Source organism: Amblyraja radiata, chromosome X (assembly GCF_010909765.2).
Source record: "Amblyraja radiata isolate CabotCenter1 chromosome X, sAmbRad1.1.pri, whole genome shotgun sequence".
NCBI classification, from domain to species: Eukaryota; Metazoa; Chordata; class Chondrichthyes; order Rajiformes; family Rajidae; genus Amblyraja; species Amblyraja radiata.
Window position 1 is genome coordinate 1925703 of NC_045999.1, and position 17866 is coordinate 1943568.

The 17866-nt window shown below is 47.4% G+C and overlaps 1 protein-coding gene across 5 annotated transcripts in view; it reads left to right on the top strand.

Moving 5' to 3' along the window:
- cd276 (CD276 molecule) overlaps window positions 1–17866 on the top strand; it is a 73474-nt gene that overhangs the window by 37895 nt on the left and 17713 nt on the right. For 3 of the 5 annotated variants that reach the window (XM_033014805.1, XM_033014806.1, XM_033014804.1), the window contains exons 5-6: window positions 6999–7130; window positions 15702–15734. In XM_033014805.1, the coding sequence (XP_032870696.1) occupies window positions 6999–7130; window positions 15702–15734 (165 nt within the window). The remainder of the gene's footprint in view (window positions 1–6998; window positions 7131–15701; window positions 15735–17866) is intronic. The other 2 variants (XM_033014808.1, XM_033014807.1) reach the window with 1 other exon arrangement.

Sequence of the window (17866 nt, forward strand, 5' to 3'; positions counted from 1 at the left end):
CGACAGTGTTGGTTCTGCTGCATATCATCTGCTAATTCTCCCAGCTCCCGCACAACGGCTCATTGGAATAATTTCAATTGGTGCCTTTTTACTGGATGACACTGGATCTTATGCTCAAGGTCCCCATCCACTGGAGACACGAGGATGGCATATGTCGCTACTCTCTTAATGTACCAGCTGGTTGACCTTATTCAATACTGCAAAACTAAGGGGACTTTGTTCTTCTTGTTCTACAAAGCGCAGTGTGTATGAAGAGAATCATTTATGAAGGGAATTTGTTTATTTAGTTTAGTAAGTAAGTAAGTTTATTGGCCAAGTATTCACATACAAGGAATTTGCCTTGGTGCTCCGCCCACAAGTAACAACATGACATACTGCGTACAGTTTTGGTCTCCTAATCTGAGGAAAGACATTCTTGCCATAGAGGGAGTACAGAGAAGGTTCACCAGACTGATTCCTGGGATGGCAGGACTTTCATATGAAGAAAGACTGGATAGACTCGGCTTGTAGACGCTAGAATTCAGAAGATTGAGGGGGGATCTTATAGAAACTTACAAAATTCTTAAGGGGTTGGACAGGCTAGATGCAGGAAGATTGTTCCCGATGTTGGGGAAGTCCAGAACTAGGGGTCACAGTTCAAGGATAAGAGGGAAGTCTTTTAGGACCGAGATGAGAAAATCATTTTTTACACAGAGAGTGGTGAATCTGTGGAATTCTCTGCCACAGAAGGTAGTTGAGGCCAGTTCATTGGCCATATTTAAGAGGGAGTTAGATGTGGCCCTTGTGGCTAAAGGGATCAGGGGGTATGGAGAGAAGGCAGGGATGGGATACTGAGTTGGATGATCAGCCATGATCATATCGGGCGGTGCAGGCTCGAAGGGCCGAATGGCCTACTCCAGCACCAATTTTCTAGATATACAGAATAGAATATACAGACTAGATATACAGATAGAAATTCTAGATATACAGCGCGGAAACAGGCCCTTCTGCCCACTGGGTCCGCGTTGACCAGCGATCCCCGCACATCAACACTACCCTACACCACACACTGGGACAATTTTTGTCAAACAGGTGCTGACTGAGTGGAGTTTGCACGTTCTCCCTGTGACTGTGTGGGTTTCCTCTGGGTGCTCCGGTTTCCTTTCAAATCCCCAAAGATGTGCGGGTTGTAAGTCCATTGACCTCTCTAAATTGCCTCTCGTGTGCAGGGAATGGATAAAAAATTGGGATAACATAGAACTAGTGTGAACGGGTGATCGATGGGCCCTGTGGACCAAAGAGCCCGTTTCTATGGTGTGGCTCTAAACAAAGATCTTTGGGCATAACAGAGATCGGGTTCTTATTCCTAAAATGGCGGAAGTGACGTTCCGTTGCGCTGTGATCCGTACTACACATCAGTCCATTGGATTTCGTAGGAGTGGTCTACCTTGCTCCTCTAGAATCTTTGCTCTAAACTATACTACATTTAGTTTTGAATATAACGCAGTTTCTTTCGCGAGTTAGACCATTCAGGGACGCATGTCTGCTTGGATTGGTAAAATTGCCCGAATTCTCTCCTAGAATATCAATCGGCTCAATTTGGGTCACAGTATCCAACCCTCATAATATTAATGACCTGTTCTCATGCTGAACCTAATATTCTGTGATTGTGGCATAATATTGGGTTATTAATGATTTATTCGTTTTTCGTTACTTTTATGGTTTGTCAATGGGTTGTGAAACATTAAAAACTAAATGGAAGCAGCTGAAAAATTCCAATAAAACCCACCAGAGCATTAACAACGTTTTCATAAACAAGAAAACAGGGAAACATTAATGTTTCCCAAGAATGGGGTAAAAATATAACTCAAGCCGCTTAGACTCCTTGCATCTCGTATGAATAAATTCTTACTCATTTCTTAACATTTTTAATTACTTGTGTGTGTTCTCCGGTGGGAAGATTCTGCATGGTCAGAATGCATGAACTAATTGCAGCAGATCTCTGATACAAACTAACTGAGATGCATCTCTGTGTTCAAAAGGGAACTGCAGATGCTGGAATATCGAAGGTACACAAAATTGCTGGGGAAACTCAGCGGGTGCAGCAGCATCTATGGAGCGAAGGACATAGGCGACGTTTCGGACCGAAACCCTTCTTCAGACTGATGGGGGGTGGTTGTTCAAGACTCTCATAACAGTGGAGGCCAAGTCAATGGGTATTTTTCGGGATATACCTGGAAATGAGGAGGAATTTCTTCAGCCAGAGGGTGGTGAATCTGTGGGTTTCAATGCTGCAGACAGCTGTGGGGTCCAAGTCATTGGGTATTTTTAAGGCGGAGATTGAATGATATTTTATTAGTAGGTAGACAAAAAAGCTGGAGAAACTCAGCGGTGCAGCAGCATCTATGGAGCGAAGGAAATAGGTAACGTTTCGGGTCGAACCCTTCCGGGTTTCGGCCCGAAACGTTGCCTATTTCCTTCCGGGTTTCGGCCCGAAACATTGCCTATTTCCTTCGCTCCATAGATGCTGCTGCACCCGTTGAGTTTCTCCAGCTTTTTTGTGTACCTTCGATTTTCCAGCATCTGCAGTTCCTTCTTAAACACTTAGATATTTTATTAGTGCGGGTGTCAGGGGTTATGGGGAGAAGGCAGGAGAATGGGGTTGAGAGGGAGAGATAGATCAGCCATGACTGAATGGCAGATTTTAGACTTGAGTCTGTGGACATACAGCATGGTAACAGGCCCTTCGGCCCACTGAGTCTGCACTGACCACCGAACTACCTCTACGCCAGCACTATGCTATGCACTAGGGACTATTTACAACTTTACAGGAGCCGATGAACCTGCACGTCATTGGAGTGTGGGGGAAACCGGAGCACCCGGAGAAAACCCATGCTGTCATAGGTAGAACGTGCAAACACCCTACAGACAGCACCAGTGGTCAGGATCGAACCCGGGTCTCTGGTGCTGTGAGGCAGCAACTCTATCGCGCCACCGTGCCGACCACAGTTAACTCCAGAAATAGGTGAAAGAGTATATCAGCGATTGGGTGATAGCAGAGTTTACACATGAGACGGCCTCACCTCTACAAAGTCAACATAGAATGCGGCCTTCACAATGAAACCCATTTCTCAAAATAACCAGAATGCCAGATTATGTCGCCGTTTCTGTGGAGGAGAGTTATTTACTGCGTGTATCCGGGCCATTAAACGTTGATTTACAAGCCTTCAAATTTTGCCGTAACCATGGCAACGCAAGTTAATTATCGGAGTCACAAAGCAGAGACGGATTCTGTTCATTCCAGACATTTACAGGTTCAATATCTGCAGCGCTAATAAATGTTTTATCTGGTGTTTCAGATATGAATAATTTTGGTTCCCAGCCGTTGAAATTAATTTATTTCCCGTTCGATGAGCGATCGAATAATTTCTTGTCTTTAATTTCATTTAATTAGCTTGTTCACACATTGACACGTTCTTAAAGGGGCATTTTCTTATTTTTAGTGTGTTTTAGAGTATGTATTTTGTGTTTCTCGGTGTGTTTTGTGTGGGGGGGGTGGTGTGGTGGGGTAAGGGGGAAACCGCTTTGGTCGCCTCCTCCATGGAGAGGCGACTTTTTCCAGGTCGCCTCCCCCGTGGCGTAACATCAAGGATCGGCGCGGCCTTTCCCGGAGACGTGCCCGGGGCTTCAGCGGCGGGCGCAGCGTGGACTCTCGGCGTGGAGCGGGTGAGCCCTCGCTGGAGGAGAGCGCTCCGTTTCGCTGGCCCGAGGCAGCCGGCAGCCTGAAGTCGCAGCCTGAAGCCGCGGTCTGCAGAGCTCCAGCTGGTGTGGCGTCTACAGCCCGGGATCCCTCGTGGGGGACCCGGGGGAAGAAGAAGCCATCACTGCCGGCCCGCGGCCAACTTCTACCGCGGGGCCGGCATGGACTTACCATCACCCCTGGAGGGGAGCTTCGACCGCCGGCCCTGCAGTCTACGGTGCTTCTGGCTGCGGCGGGGACTTTAAATCTCGACCGCCGGCCTGCGGCCTACAACAACTTAAAGCCGCGGTCTCCGGTGAGGAAGAGCCGATCCTGGACTGACTCTGGACTCTGGTCCTGACCACGGGGGGGAAATGGAGGAGGACTGGCCAAATTTTTGTGCCTTCCACCACAGTGATGAATGCTGTGGTGGATGTTTGTGTTACAGTTTTATTGTGTGTTCTTTATTATTGTATCGCTGCTGACAACCCAAGGGGCGGGGCACTACTCTGTGAGCGACTCGCGGCGCGCTGCTCCCGTATGTTTGTATGTGGAGCCGCGTCAAAGAAGATTTTCTGTTGCGACAGACAATAAAGTTTTCTGAATCTGAATCTGAATTGACCCATCTAATGGCAATTCCACGCTGGGATCAGTGAAGAAGCTTGCTCCTCCTACACATAGTGTGTAAAACATCTCATGGTAGCGCAGCGGTAGAGTTGCTGCCTCACAGCGCCACGGACCTGGGTTTGATCCTGACTACAGGTGCTGTCCCCACGGAATTCATAAACTGATAGCCGTAGAATGAGGAGAAGAGAAGGTGTAAGGACAGGTATTGCATCTCCGGTGGTTGCAGGTGAAGATTCTCTGTACAATCGGTCTCCATCCGTGGCCTTATACTGATTGTTTACCTTTTCCAATTGAGGAGCATGACTGAACCTTTCATCGCCTTGCAATAAATAGTTTTATAAAAAGCTTCATTGGTTTCTGTGTCCAGTTTTGGTCCCCTAATTTGAGGAAGGACATCCTTGTGATTGAGGCAGTGCAGCGTAGGTTCACGAGATTGATCCCTGGGATGGCGGGACTGTCATATGAGGAAAGATTGAAAAGACTAGGCTTGTATTCACTGGAGTTTAGAAGGATGAGGGGGATCTTATAGAAACATATAAATTATAAAAGGACTGGACAAGCTAGATGCAGGAAAAATGTTCCCAATGTTGGGCGAGTCCAGAACCAGGGGCCACAGTCTTAGAATAAAGGGGGGTCATTTAAGACTGAGGTGAGAAAAAACTTTTCACCCAGAGAGTTGTGAATTTGTGGAATTCCCTGCCACAGAGGGCAGTGGAGGCCAAATCACTGGATGGATTTAAGAGAGAGTTAGATAGAGCTCTAGGGGCTAGTGGTGTCAAGGATATGGGGAGAAGGCAAGACGGGTTATTGATTGGGGACGATCATCCATGATCACAATGAATGGCGGGCTGGTTCAAAGGGCCGAATGGCCTCCTCCTGCACCTATTTTCTATGTTTCTTTGAATACTTTTATTCCGTTTTCTGTTGCCGTGGTGATTTGCCGCAAGGTTTATCGATAAAGATGTCTGACTGATTCAACGATTGAGTTTCCTTTACTAATTTCTGTCATTTTTGAGTAGTTTTGTTCAGTTTAGATTTGTGTTGTAGTGTGGAAACAGTCCCAACAAGTTCACGCCGGTCATCGATCACCCCCTACGCTGAGTCTATGTGTGTGTGGGACAATGTACACAAGCCAATTAACCTACAAACCCACCCGTCTTTGAAGTGTGGGAGGAAGCTTGGAGCACCCGGAGAAAACTCGCTTGGTCACGGGGAGAACGTACAAACTCCGTACAGACAGCACCCGTGGTCAGGTGTGAGGCAGCAACTCTACCGCTGCCTATCGTTTCTATCATTGAACCTTGGTTCTCTTCCGAAGAAGGGTCTCGACCCGAAACGTCACCCATTCCTTCGCTCCAGAGACGCTGCCCGTCCCGCTGAGTTACTCCAGCGTTTTGTGTCTATCTTGGTTCTCTTCCTTCTGGCGTTCTGTTGCAATAAATTCCTGTCCAATTTCTTGCGGATGAGAGTCTGTGGTGCAGTAAACACCGGCTCCACATTGCCTTTAATCGGATAATCGAGCTCCGAGGACCAATGTGGCTTGAGTGTCCCGGGAATAGATTCGTGGCCCGACCACATCAATCCTGATGTGTAAAATAAAGCGTTCTTTGTGCAACAAAATCATTCAGCAACGTAGTTAAATAATCAATAATAAATGTATTTATTGTCAATTTCTGATTGAAACCGGATGGATCTGTTGAAATATAGATTGCCCTTCATTGTTATTGGAGTCTGCGGCTTTCACATGCCTCTCGACCAGCGATCGCCGCACACTGCAGATGGTTTAGTTTAGGTTCGAGACACAGCGCAGAAACAGGCCCTTCGGCCCACCGAGCCCGTGCCGACCAGCGATCGCCGCACACTGGTTGAGGGAAGTGTGTGTTGTGCAGGAGAGTGGGTGAACTACCAAGACCCCATCTTAGGGAGCAGCCGTGAGCTCAGTGAAATGTCTGCTGCTCGCACCGTGCTCCGATCCGACCAGGAACTCCACGCTGAACACGGTCCCCCCCCCCCCCCCCATCCCTGTCTGGCTCATGTACTCACACCTTGCCAACCCACAGACAAAGATGTCCCCCCGCGGTCTGTCAGTGCCAACAATGACAGCTCGGGCTAACCTATAGGGCGGCACAGTGGCACAGCGGTAGAGTTGCTGCCTCACAGCGCCAGAGACCCCGGTTCGATCCTGCCTTCTCCTCATAACCCCTGACACCCACACTAATCAAGAATCTATCTATCTCTGCCTTAAAAATATCCACTGACTTGTGGCCTCTGTGGTAAAGAATTCCACAGATTCACCGCCCTCTGACTAAAGAAATTTGAAGCCTTTTACAGTCAGTCTGAAGAAGGGTCTCAACCCAAAACATCACCTAATCCTTCTCTCCAGAGACGCTGCCTGTCCCGCTGAGTTACTCCAGCATTTTGTGTCTACCTTCGATTTTACCAGCATCTGCAGTTCTTTCTTAAACATTAGGGACTTCAGATGCTGGTTTACACCGAAGATAGACACAGAATGCTGGAGTTACTCAGCGTCTCTGGAGAGAAGGAATGGGTGACGTTTTCGGGTCGAGTCTCTTCTTCAGGTTGTGATCTATTGTGCTCCTGTGAATCTTCCCAGCGGTGTGACCCACCTGTTCTCTGCCTCTCTCCACCACAGGGCAGCACCTGAGGTTCCCAGCCGTGGCGTTGTGGCTGACTGTCGGCCTGTCCATCTGCCTGCTGGCGTTGCTGGCTGCCCTGGGCTACGTGTGCAGGAGGAAGATTCAGCAGAGCTGCAAGGACGAGGGAGGTGAGTCCATGTTTGTAGGTGACCCGAGCGGAATTAGGCCATTCGGCCCCATCAAGTCTACTCCGCCATTCAATCATGGCTGATCTACTCTCAACCCCATTCTCCTGCCTTCTCCCCCTTACAATAGACAATAGGTGCAGGAGTAGGCCATTCGGCCCTTCGAGCCAGCACCGCCATTCAATGTGATCATGGCTGATCATCCCTAATCAGTACCCCGTTCCTGCCTTCTTCCCATATCCCCCTATTTTTAAGAGCCATATCTAGCTCTCTCTTGAAAGCATCCAGAGAACCGGCCTCCACCGCCCTCTGTGAGGCAGAGAATTCCACAGACTCGCCACTCTCTGTGAGAAAAAGTGTTTCCTCATCTCCGTTTTAAATGGCTTACTCCTTATTCATAAACTGTGGCCCCTGGTTCTGGACTCCCCCAACATCGGGAATATATTTCCTGCCTCCAGCATGTCTTCTGACAGGTAAGTCTGATGAGAGTCCCCAGCTTTGAGACAAACGTTTCCTCCTCCAGAATGAATGAACCGATGACAAATCACAATGAAATCCTTTGCTTGCCTGCCCAAGGTATGCGAATAGTCGCTACATAAAGGACAAAGTCACAAAGTGTACACATTATGCACGCCAGCTCCCCCTTTGTCCAGCCCCCCTCGAGATATTGGAATATTAATAAATAGGTAAATGAAGCCATTCTTCAGTTTCCTTAGTTTCATCAATATGGGTGTTTTTAATAGTAGGTTGTGGTTGAATGAGTGGAAAGGGACGCAGTTCATGAATCGAACTTCAGGCCGCCAGTAAATGACAAAAGTGGTTGCTCGTACATGTAGCGCTGATCAATCACACAGTAGCAACTGAATGCTTTTATAAAATTACTTCACAAAATTAATCAACAAAAATTGACGCCATTTAATAACACACCATTGAGTGACAACGAGCCTCAAAGTCATCAGATTTTCACCACGTTTGAAGCTCAACTTAAGCAATAGTATCGGCTTATTAGTTATCAGTAAGATGGTGGCACGGTGGCGCAGCGGTAGAGTTGCTGCCTCACAGCGCCAGAGAACCGGGTTTGAACGGCTGCTGTCTGTACGGAGTCTGTACTTTCTGCCTCTGACAGTGTGGGTTTTCTCCGGGTGCTCCGGTTTCCTCCCACACTCCAAAGACGTGCAGGTTTGTAGGTTAATTCAGTAAAAGTTGTAAATTGTCCCTAGTGTGTAGAATAGTGCTCGTGTACGGGGTGATTGCTGGTCGGCGTGGGCCAAAGGACCTGTTTCCGCGCTGTATCTCTAAACTAAACGAAACTAAAATAAATATCAGATTGACATCGCAAGGCATGGATCGGAGAACTGATAGATAGACACAGAAAGCTGGAGTAACTCAGCGGGACAGGCAGCATCTCTGGATAGAATGTATGGGTGCCGTTTCGGGTCGAGACCCTTCATCAAACCTGTACGTCTTTGGAGTGTGGGAGGAAACCGGGGCACCCAGAGAAAACCCACGCAGGTCACGGGGAGAACGTGCAAACTCCATACAGACAGCACCCGTAGACAGGATCGAACCCGGGTCTCTGGCGCTGTGAGGCAGCAACTCTACCGCTGCGCCACCGTGCTGCCCAATAATGGAGTGATTTGCATTGAATAATATTTACATACAGAAGGCTTGGCACTGACATTTGCATGTGTACAGACACATTCTAATTTTAAATTATTTTAAAGATGAAAATCTTCACAACAAAAATTCTGACATCATTATTTGCATTATTTCATTTAATGTTTTAAAGTTATTTCACTTCAAAAATTGGGTTGATGGTGTAAATATGTGCATGCCCTACATGCATGCATAATGCTTATATATGTACATATCTTGTACACACTTAGAAAGCAAAGAGTCCTTTGATGAAAATCCCACGGGCCTGACTGCTCAGGAACTGGAGCTTCTCACGAATTAACAAATTATTAATTATCAGAGAGCTCACATCAAAGCACTTGCCTATTAGAGGTGGACGTGAAGTTGATGTGCTCCATGAATCCACAGAATAAATTTGCAAACATTGAAGTACTCGCAATAGTTTTTAGTTTCAGAGATCCAGCGAGGAAACAGGCCCTTTGGCCCACCGAGTCCGTGCCGACCAGCGATCCCCGCGCGCTAATACACTACCCTGCACACACTGGGGACAATTTTACATCTGTGTAATTTTTACCAAGCCACTTAACCTACAAACCTGTACGTCTTTGGAGTGCGGGAGGAAACCTGGAGCACCCGGAGAAAACCCACGCAGGTCACGGGGAGAACGTACAAACTCCGTACAGACAGCACCCGTAGTCAGGATGGAACCCAGGTCTCTGGCGCTGTGAGGCTGCAACTCTACCGCTGTGCCACCGTGCCACCTTATAATGGAGTGATTTGCATTGAATAGTAACTGAAGGCGGAGAGAGAAAGACTTGTGTATAACTCATGCAGGAAGGAACTGCAGATGCTGGTCTGCACAGTAGACAGACACAAAATGCTGGAGTAACTCAGCGGGACAGACAGTATCTCTGGAGAAAAGGAATGGGTAATGTTTTCGAGTCCACTCCACCATTCAATCATGGCTGATCCCTTTTTGCTGCCTTCTCCCCATAACCCTCGACACCCGTTCTCATCAAGAATTTGTCTATCCCTGCCTTAAAAATATCCACTGACTTGGCCTCCACAGCCATCTGTGGCAATGAGTTTCACAGATTCAACACCCTCTGACTAAAGAAGTTCCTCCTCACCTCCTTTCGAAAAGAGCGCCCTTTAATTCTGAGGCTGTGACCTCTGGTCCTAGACTCTCCCACCAGTGGAAACATCCTCTCCACATCCACTCTATCTATGCCTTTCATTATTCTGTACGTTTCAATGAGGTCCCTCCCCTCAACCTTCTAAACTCCAGCGAGTACAGGCCCTGCGCTGTCAAACGCTCATCATATGCTAACCCATTCATCCCACTGTTATCCTTGCAGTGCCAGAGACCCGGGTTCGATCTTGACTGCGGGTGCTGTCTGTACGGAGTTTGCAGGTTCTCCTTGTGATAGTGGGCAAGTTGAGCCTTGGGGACTCTATGAACAGGACATACACTGGTCCACAGAAGAGATGGACATTTCCCATCGGGATGGTTTGTACGCCATCTTGTTGGAAAGGCCGCAATATTTTGATTGCTTCGCTGAAAAATAACGTTTGTTGTTTTCTTCAAAAGAGATAAATAGATAGCGACAGCTTTTCTCCCGCTTGTTACATTGAATAACCCATCTGTTCGAAGAATTTTGTGTTCTTACAATCAGCAAACAAACAAAAACCGCAAAGAATTGTTATATTTGAAGCAATGTGGAAACAGGCCCTTCGGCCCATCGAGTCCACGCCGACCAGCGATCGGCCGTACACTATTTCTTTAGTCAGAGGGTGGTGAATCTGTGGGAGTCTCCCACGGCAGTTACATGTGGGCAGCTTCATTTAATACCCAACAAACTAATGTCCCCCCGGCCTTCCTAGGCAGAGAGAGGAATGTTACAGCAAAGTGCAGGGAAGAGAGGGATAAAGATGCAATACCGTGTGGAAACAGGCCCTTCGGCCCAACTTGCCCATACCGGCCAAATGGAGGAGCAGCACCTCATATTCCGCTTGGGCAGTCTGCACCCTAGCAGCATAAACATTGACCTCCAATTTCCGGTAGCCCTTGCTGTCTCCTCCCCTTCTCAGCTCTCCCTCAGCCCTCGGGCTCCTTCTCTTCCTTTCTCCTTTCTTCTCCCCGCCCCCCCCCCCCACATCAGTCTGAAGAAGGGTTTCGGCCCGAAACGTTGCCTATTTCCTTCGCTCCATCGATGCTGCTGCACCCGCTGAGTTTCTCCAGCATTTTTGTCTACCTGTCCCAGCTACACTAGTCCCACCTATCCCTCCAAAGCTGTCCTATCAATGTACCCGTTTCTTCAACGTTGGGATAGTCCCAGCCCTCCGGCAGCTCGTTCCGTACACCCACCACCCTTTGTGTTATGGATGGTGTGGAGGCAGATGACATCACTGTAACTTGGCATCATGTTCGACACAGGCACTAAATGCACTTGTACTGATTGCTCATTGCCCTGTCATTTTTGCATTAAATTGTCAAACGCTCCCAGGGCGACAGCAGCGAGATCTGTCCTCAGCTTTGGAGATAAACAAGAGCATCTGGCCCGATGTATCGCCACAGCCCTGCCTCTTATTGTGTTCACAACCACTCATTAACACTGCTGGGAGGAAGCGAATTTGCTGAAAGTTTATTTTCATTATCAGCATCTTCCCAAGGGAGGGAGAGATTGCCGTGTAGCCTTTGGTAGTTCCTGTCGGTGTGTGGCTGTTGTGTTCCACAGCTGGTTAGACAGACACAAAAAGCTGGAGTAACTCAGCGGGACGGGCAGCATCTCCGAAGAGCAGGAACGGGTGACGTTCCTGGTTGAGACTTTTCTCAGATCATCCCAGAATCGGCAATAACAAGATGGTACAAACTACAGAAGAGACAACATCCACGCTGGGAATGTTCAAAGTGGACATGAGAACTCAATCCTAAAGTTATCTCGCTTTCGTCTCGTATTTCACTTGGGCAGTTCACAACCCAGCAGTTTGAATATTGATTTATCTAACTGAGAGGGTGGTGAATCTGTGGAATTCTTTGCCACTGAAGGCTGTGGAGGAGGCCAAGTCAGCGGATATTTTTAAGGCAGAGATAGATAGATTGTTGATTAGTGCGGGTGACAATAGAAAATAGACAATAGGTGTAGGAGTAGAGGTCATTCGGCCCTTCGAGCCAGCACCGCCATTCAATGTGATCATGGCTGATCATCCCCAATCAGTACCCCGTTCCTGCCTTCTCCCCATATCCCCTGACTCCACTATTTTTAAGAGCCCTATCTAGCTCTCTCTTGAAAGCATCCAGAGAACCTGCCTCCACTGCCCTCTGAGGCAGAGAATTCCACAGACTCGCCACTCTCTGTGAGAAAAAGTGTTTCCTAAATGGCTTACTCCTTATTCTTAAACTGTGCCCCCTGGTTCTGGACTCCCCCAACATCGGGAATATGTTTCCTGCCTCTAGTGTGTCCAAACCCTTAACAATCTTATATGTTTCAATGAGATGCCCTCTCATCCTTCTAAACTCCAGAGTGTACAAGCCCAGCTGCTCCATTCCTCTCCTTTCCCTTTCCCCTGACTCTCGGTCTGAAGAAAGGGTCTCGACCCGAAACGTCAGTCCAAAGATAGACACAAACAAGCTGGAGTAACTCAGCGGGACAGGCAGCATCTCTGGAGAGAAGGAGTGGGTGACGTTTCGCGCTACCCATTCCTTCTCTCCAGAGATGCTGCCTGACCCGCTGAGTTACTCCAGATTTTTTGTGTCTATATCTAAAGATATCTTCTACCAGATACAATGTGGTGTCTGGGGGACAACATATGTCACATGAAAGCAAACACAAATGAAAAAATTGCTCGAACAAGGAAAGAGGTCACTCTGTCCCCCAAGTCCACATCCATTGTAGTCCACAGACCTGTTACATTTTTTTCCCCCACATTTTTTCTCAAATACTTCAAAGTGATGGCTGTGGAATAACAAACTCGGAATCAGCGAGCTTTAACTGGCCTTTGAAACAAGCTGCAGAAAAACATCAAAGTCCGCAAATCGTACCATGCATAATAGCGAGAGACTTTCCAATATTCGTGAATTAAAATCCAGTCGAGTTTGTTTGTGGCTAAATGTTTAAGAAGGAACTGCAGATGCTGGGAAATGGAAGTGCTGGAGAAACTCAGCGGGTGCAGCAGCATCTATGGAGCGAAGGAAATAGGCAACGTTTCGGGCCGAAACGTTGCCTATTTCCTTCACTCCATAGATGCTGCTGCACTCATTAACCATTGTGTCGGAAGGAACTGCAGATGCTGGAAAATCGAAGGTAGACAAAAGTGCTGGAGAAACTCAGCGGGTGCAGCAGCATCTATGGAGCGAAAGAAATAGGCAGCGTTTCGGGCCAAAACTCTTCATCAGACTGAAGTTTGTTTAGTTTAGAGATACAGCACGGAAACAGGGCCCTGGGCTGGCGAGTCCACTCTGACCAGCGATCACCCGTTCACACTAGTTCAAAGGTGGACAAAAATGCTGGGGAAACTCAGCGGGAGAGGCAGCATCTATGGAGCGAAGGAATAGGTGACGTTTCGGGTCGAGACCCTTTCATAGATGCTGCCTCACCCGCTGAGTTTCTCCAGCGTTTTTGTCCACCTTTGATTTTTCCAGCATCTGCCGTTCTTTCATAAACACACTAGTTCAATGTCTTCCCACTCTTACATCCACTCCCTTCACACTAGGGGCAATTTACACAGGGCCAATTAAACGACAAACCCGCACACTGTTTTACCGATCAGCTCACATGCAGAGGCCAGAATAGGAAGATAACAGTCAGAGAGAGGTGACAAGTTCGCACATAGAAACAAGGAACAGCAGATGCTGGTTTACATAAAAGGGTACAAAGTGCTGGAGTCACTTAACGGGTCAGGCAGCATAAGGTTCACAAGTGATAGGAGTAGAATTAGGCCATTCGGCCCATCACGTCTACTCCGCCATTCAATCACGGCTGATCTATCTCTCCCTCCTAACCACATTCTCCTGCCTTCTCCCCATAACCTCTGACACCCCGTACTAATCAAGAATCTATCTATGTTTAAGAAGGAACTGCAGATGCTGGAAAATCGAAGGTAGACAAAAAAGCTGGAGAAACTCAGCGGGTGCAGCAGCATCTATGGAGCGAAGGAAATAGGCAACATTTTGGGACGAAATCGAAAGGAAATAGGCGACGTTTCGGGTCGAAACCCGAAGGGTTTCGGGACGAAACGTTGCCTATTTCCTCCGCTCCATAGATGCTGCTGCACCCGCTGAGTTTCTCCAGCTTTTTAGTGTACCTAAGAATCTATCTATCCCTGCATTAAAAATATACAGCGTGCGAACAGGCCCTTCGGCCCACCGACCCGACCAGCGTTCCCCCCACATAAACGCTATCCTACGCACATTAGGGACAATTTACAATTATACAAAGCCAATTTACCTACAAACCTGCATGCATTTAGTGTGGGAGGAAACCGGAGCACCCGGAGAAAACCCACGCAGGTCACGGGGAGAACGTGCAAACTCCGTACAGAGAGCACCCGTGATCGTTATTTAACGCGGGTCTCTGGCGCAGTGAGGCAGTGACACAGTCGCTGCGCCATCATGCTGTGCCACGGATGGTATTGCATGCACTGAGTGGACAGATTAACAGTGCAGCCCCCACCTGCTACTACACTGTTTGTGTTCAAACCCTTGTATGAACTTATAAGTGAGAAGAGCTCTTCACTGGGTCTCATTTCGCTAATGAAAGCATCTTTGAGCTGTAATTACTATCACAGAGCCTGCATTCTTCTTGCATTGACCCTGTGCTGCAGTGATGTCTGGTCATCTCATTATCTCCTGGTAATTGAATTTAGACACAGCATCTCAGAACATCCCAAAGTACATCACAAGCAGGGAGACAAACTTCTCCACTATGGGTGGTGTTGCTCTAAATTCAAAAATCATGGTGTGATTTTAATATGACAAGAACTCACAAACTCCATGAGTATATGAACTTGTTTTCAATGGCTAACTGTGGGTAAATATTGACCAGAATATCTGAAGAAGGGTCTCGACCCGAAACGTCACCCATTCCTTCTCTCCAGAGAGGCTGCCTGTCCCGCTGAGTTACTCCAGATTTTTGAGTCCACCTATTGCCCAGAAGATAACTTTAGTCATCTGTGGTTTGAGTGGACTGAGTCAGCTGGTGATGGATAGACCGATAGTTGGAGAGACATGGAGATAGATATGGAGAGATTGATATGGATAGAGAAATAGATATACTGTAGGTAGACTGAGAGTTCACAGTTTAGTTTATTGTCACGTGTACCGAGGTACGGTGAAAAGCTTTTGTTGCGTGCTACCCAGTCAGTAGAAAGCCAATACATGATTACAATCGATCCATTTACAGTGTACAGATACATGATAAGGGAATAACGTTTAGTGCAAGGTAAAGCCAGCAAAGTCCGATCAAGGATAGTCCGAGGGTCAGCAATGACGTTGATAGTAGATAGATAGATTATTTGGATTGATAGGGAGAGATAGACATGGATTGATCGATATTTAGTCCATCTGAAGAAGGGTTTTGGCCCGAAACGTTGCCTATTTCCTTCGCTCCATAGATGCTACTGCACCCGCTGAGTTTCTCCAGCTTTTTTGTGTACCCTTGATAGATATTTAGTTTAGTTTAGAGAAACAGCGTGGAAACAGGCCCTCCGCACCGACCAGCGATCCCCGCACACTAACACTACCCTACACACACTAGGGACAATTTACACATACACCAAGCCAATTAACCAACGACCTTGTACGTCTTTGGAGTGTGGGAGGAAACTGAAGTTCTCGGAGAAAACCCACGCGGTCACGGGGAGATTCATGTCGACGTTTTTCGGTTTGATTGGGTCTGCTTGGACATCCATGTTTAACAAGGGTTGTTTGTTTAATTGCAGAAGATGGTGCGGGAGATACGGAAGCAAGGACAGGTACGTTTGCAAGTAATCGCAGTTATGTCGTGTGTGCCGCATGTCACATTCTATCACAGAGCCAGAGCTTCAGTCACAGACTTACAACAGCATCAAAACAGGCAATGGGCTGACGTGTAGTACGCAACGGAGCCTTTTTTTCATCCATTTCAGTAACCCGACCCGACCCGACTCGCAGTGTAATCAACGTTGCGGGTGAACAGTTTGTGTTAATAAATTATAATTCTGAAACTGAGGAGAAGATTTTTACCAAATAACTTTTATTTTTACGAGGATGTTTCCGTAACCGGCTTCCGTCCCCGCACTAGTATCTTTGCTCCTCTACGGGATCTTTGGTGCGGAGACGGAAGCCGGTTACGGAAATGGGGCCGAAAATTACCCACGAATCTGCCCGTGACTGTACTACGTCTTTTTCATCAAGCGGTCTATCTTGCTCGATGTAGGATCTTTGCTCTGGACCTCGATTCACCTACTTTGGGTCCAACCTTTGCTATTTGTAGAACGTACAAAATCTGGCATTTTATCACGTATTAACAGAGTGCTGATATATGTGCATTTTCCTGGATTTTAAATATGATGCCATATTGAAGATTGACAGTGGAGATTACTGGAGAGAGCGTTTGCTTGGTGCTTGTCATCAGGCTGTAATCATCAATTGATCATTATCTCACACCAGTGTTTCTCATTAAATATTTATCCTGTCTGCCAGGTTTTGTGATTTAGGAGCTGGGGAGCTAATGTGCTGTGCTGTAGATGAAAGTGTAAGCTTGTTAGCAGAAATGTGACAGAAATTGGCTCCAAAGGTCACAGTCACTCAATGATGCACACTGGTTAGAGGGTGACAACTCTGCTACGAGCGCTGACAAATGGTTTAGTTTAGAGACACAGCGTGGAAACGGGCCCTTCGGCCCACCCGCGTCCGCGCCGACCAGTGATCCCCGCACATCAACGCTATCCCACACACACACTAGGGACAATTTACAGTAGACACAAAATGCAGGAGAAACTCAGCGGGCGAGGCAGCATCTATGGAGAAAAGGACTAGGTGACGTTTCGGGTCGAGACCCTTCTTCAGACTGATGTTACATAGAAACATAGAAAATAGGTGCAGGAGTAGGCCATTCGGCCCTTCGAGCCTGCACCGCCATTCAATATGATCATGGCTGATCATCCAACTCAGTATCCTGTACCTGCCTTCTCTCCATACCCCCTGATCCCTTTAGCCACAAGGGCCGCATCTAACTCCCTCTTAAATATAGCCAATGAACTGTGGACTCAACTACCTCCTGTGGCAGAGAATTACAGAGATTCACCACTCTCTGTGTGAAAATGTTTTTCTCATCTCGGTCCTAAAAGATTTTCCCCTTATCCTTAAACTGTGACTCCTTGTTCTGGGGGCACCAAGCCAATGAATTGGCCTCCACTGCCTTCTGTGGCAGAGAATGCCACAAATACACAACTCTCTGGGTGAAAACATTTTTTTGCACATCTCAGTTTTAAATGGCCTCCCCTTTATTCTTAGACTGAGGCCCCCTGGTTCTGGACTCCCCCAACATTGGGAACGTTTTTCCTGCATCCGGCACCTGTCCAAATGTCTTCTATGTGTTGTTATAGTTGCTGCCTCTACTACTGTACCTGTTCCGGCAGCTCGTTCCGTACACCCACCTGTGTCTCTGTGCCGAGAAGATATGATTGAATCATCCATTCTAATCAGGGAGGATTACATGTAAGGATCCAGAATGGAATCATTTGATGGAATCACCACGGCATTCAAACCAGAGTAACTGGAGATCACCAGGGTTAATTGGACAAGTCTGTTATGAAAAGCAACAAGTGGCAAATAACATTTTCACCACCAAGCAATCAGCAGCGAGTTTGAACCCATTTATTTATTTGCATTTTTCCTCTCATTATTCCAACTGGAAAAACCTGGCTTAAACCTTTCAAAAGCATCAGAGCAGAATTGAAATTCAGTTTCCAGTAAATGGAGCTCTTTGAACTGTGTGTGTGTGTGTGTGTGTGTGTGTGTGTGTGTGTGTGTGTGTGTGTGTGTGTGCGTGTGCGTGTGCGTGTGCGCGTGTGTGGTGTGTGTATGGTGTGTGTGTGTGTGTGGTGTGTATGGTGTGTGCGTG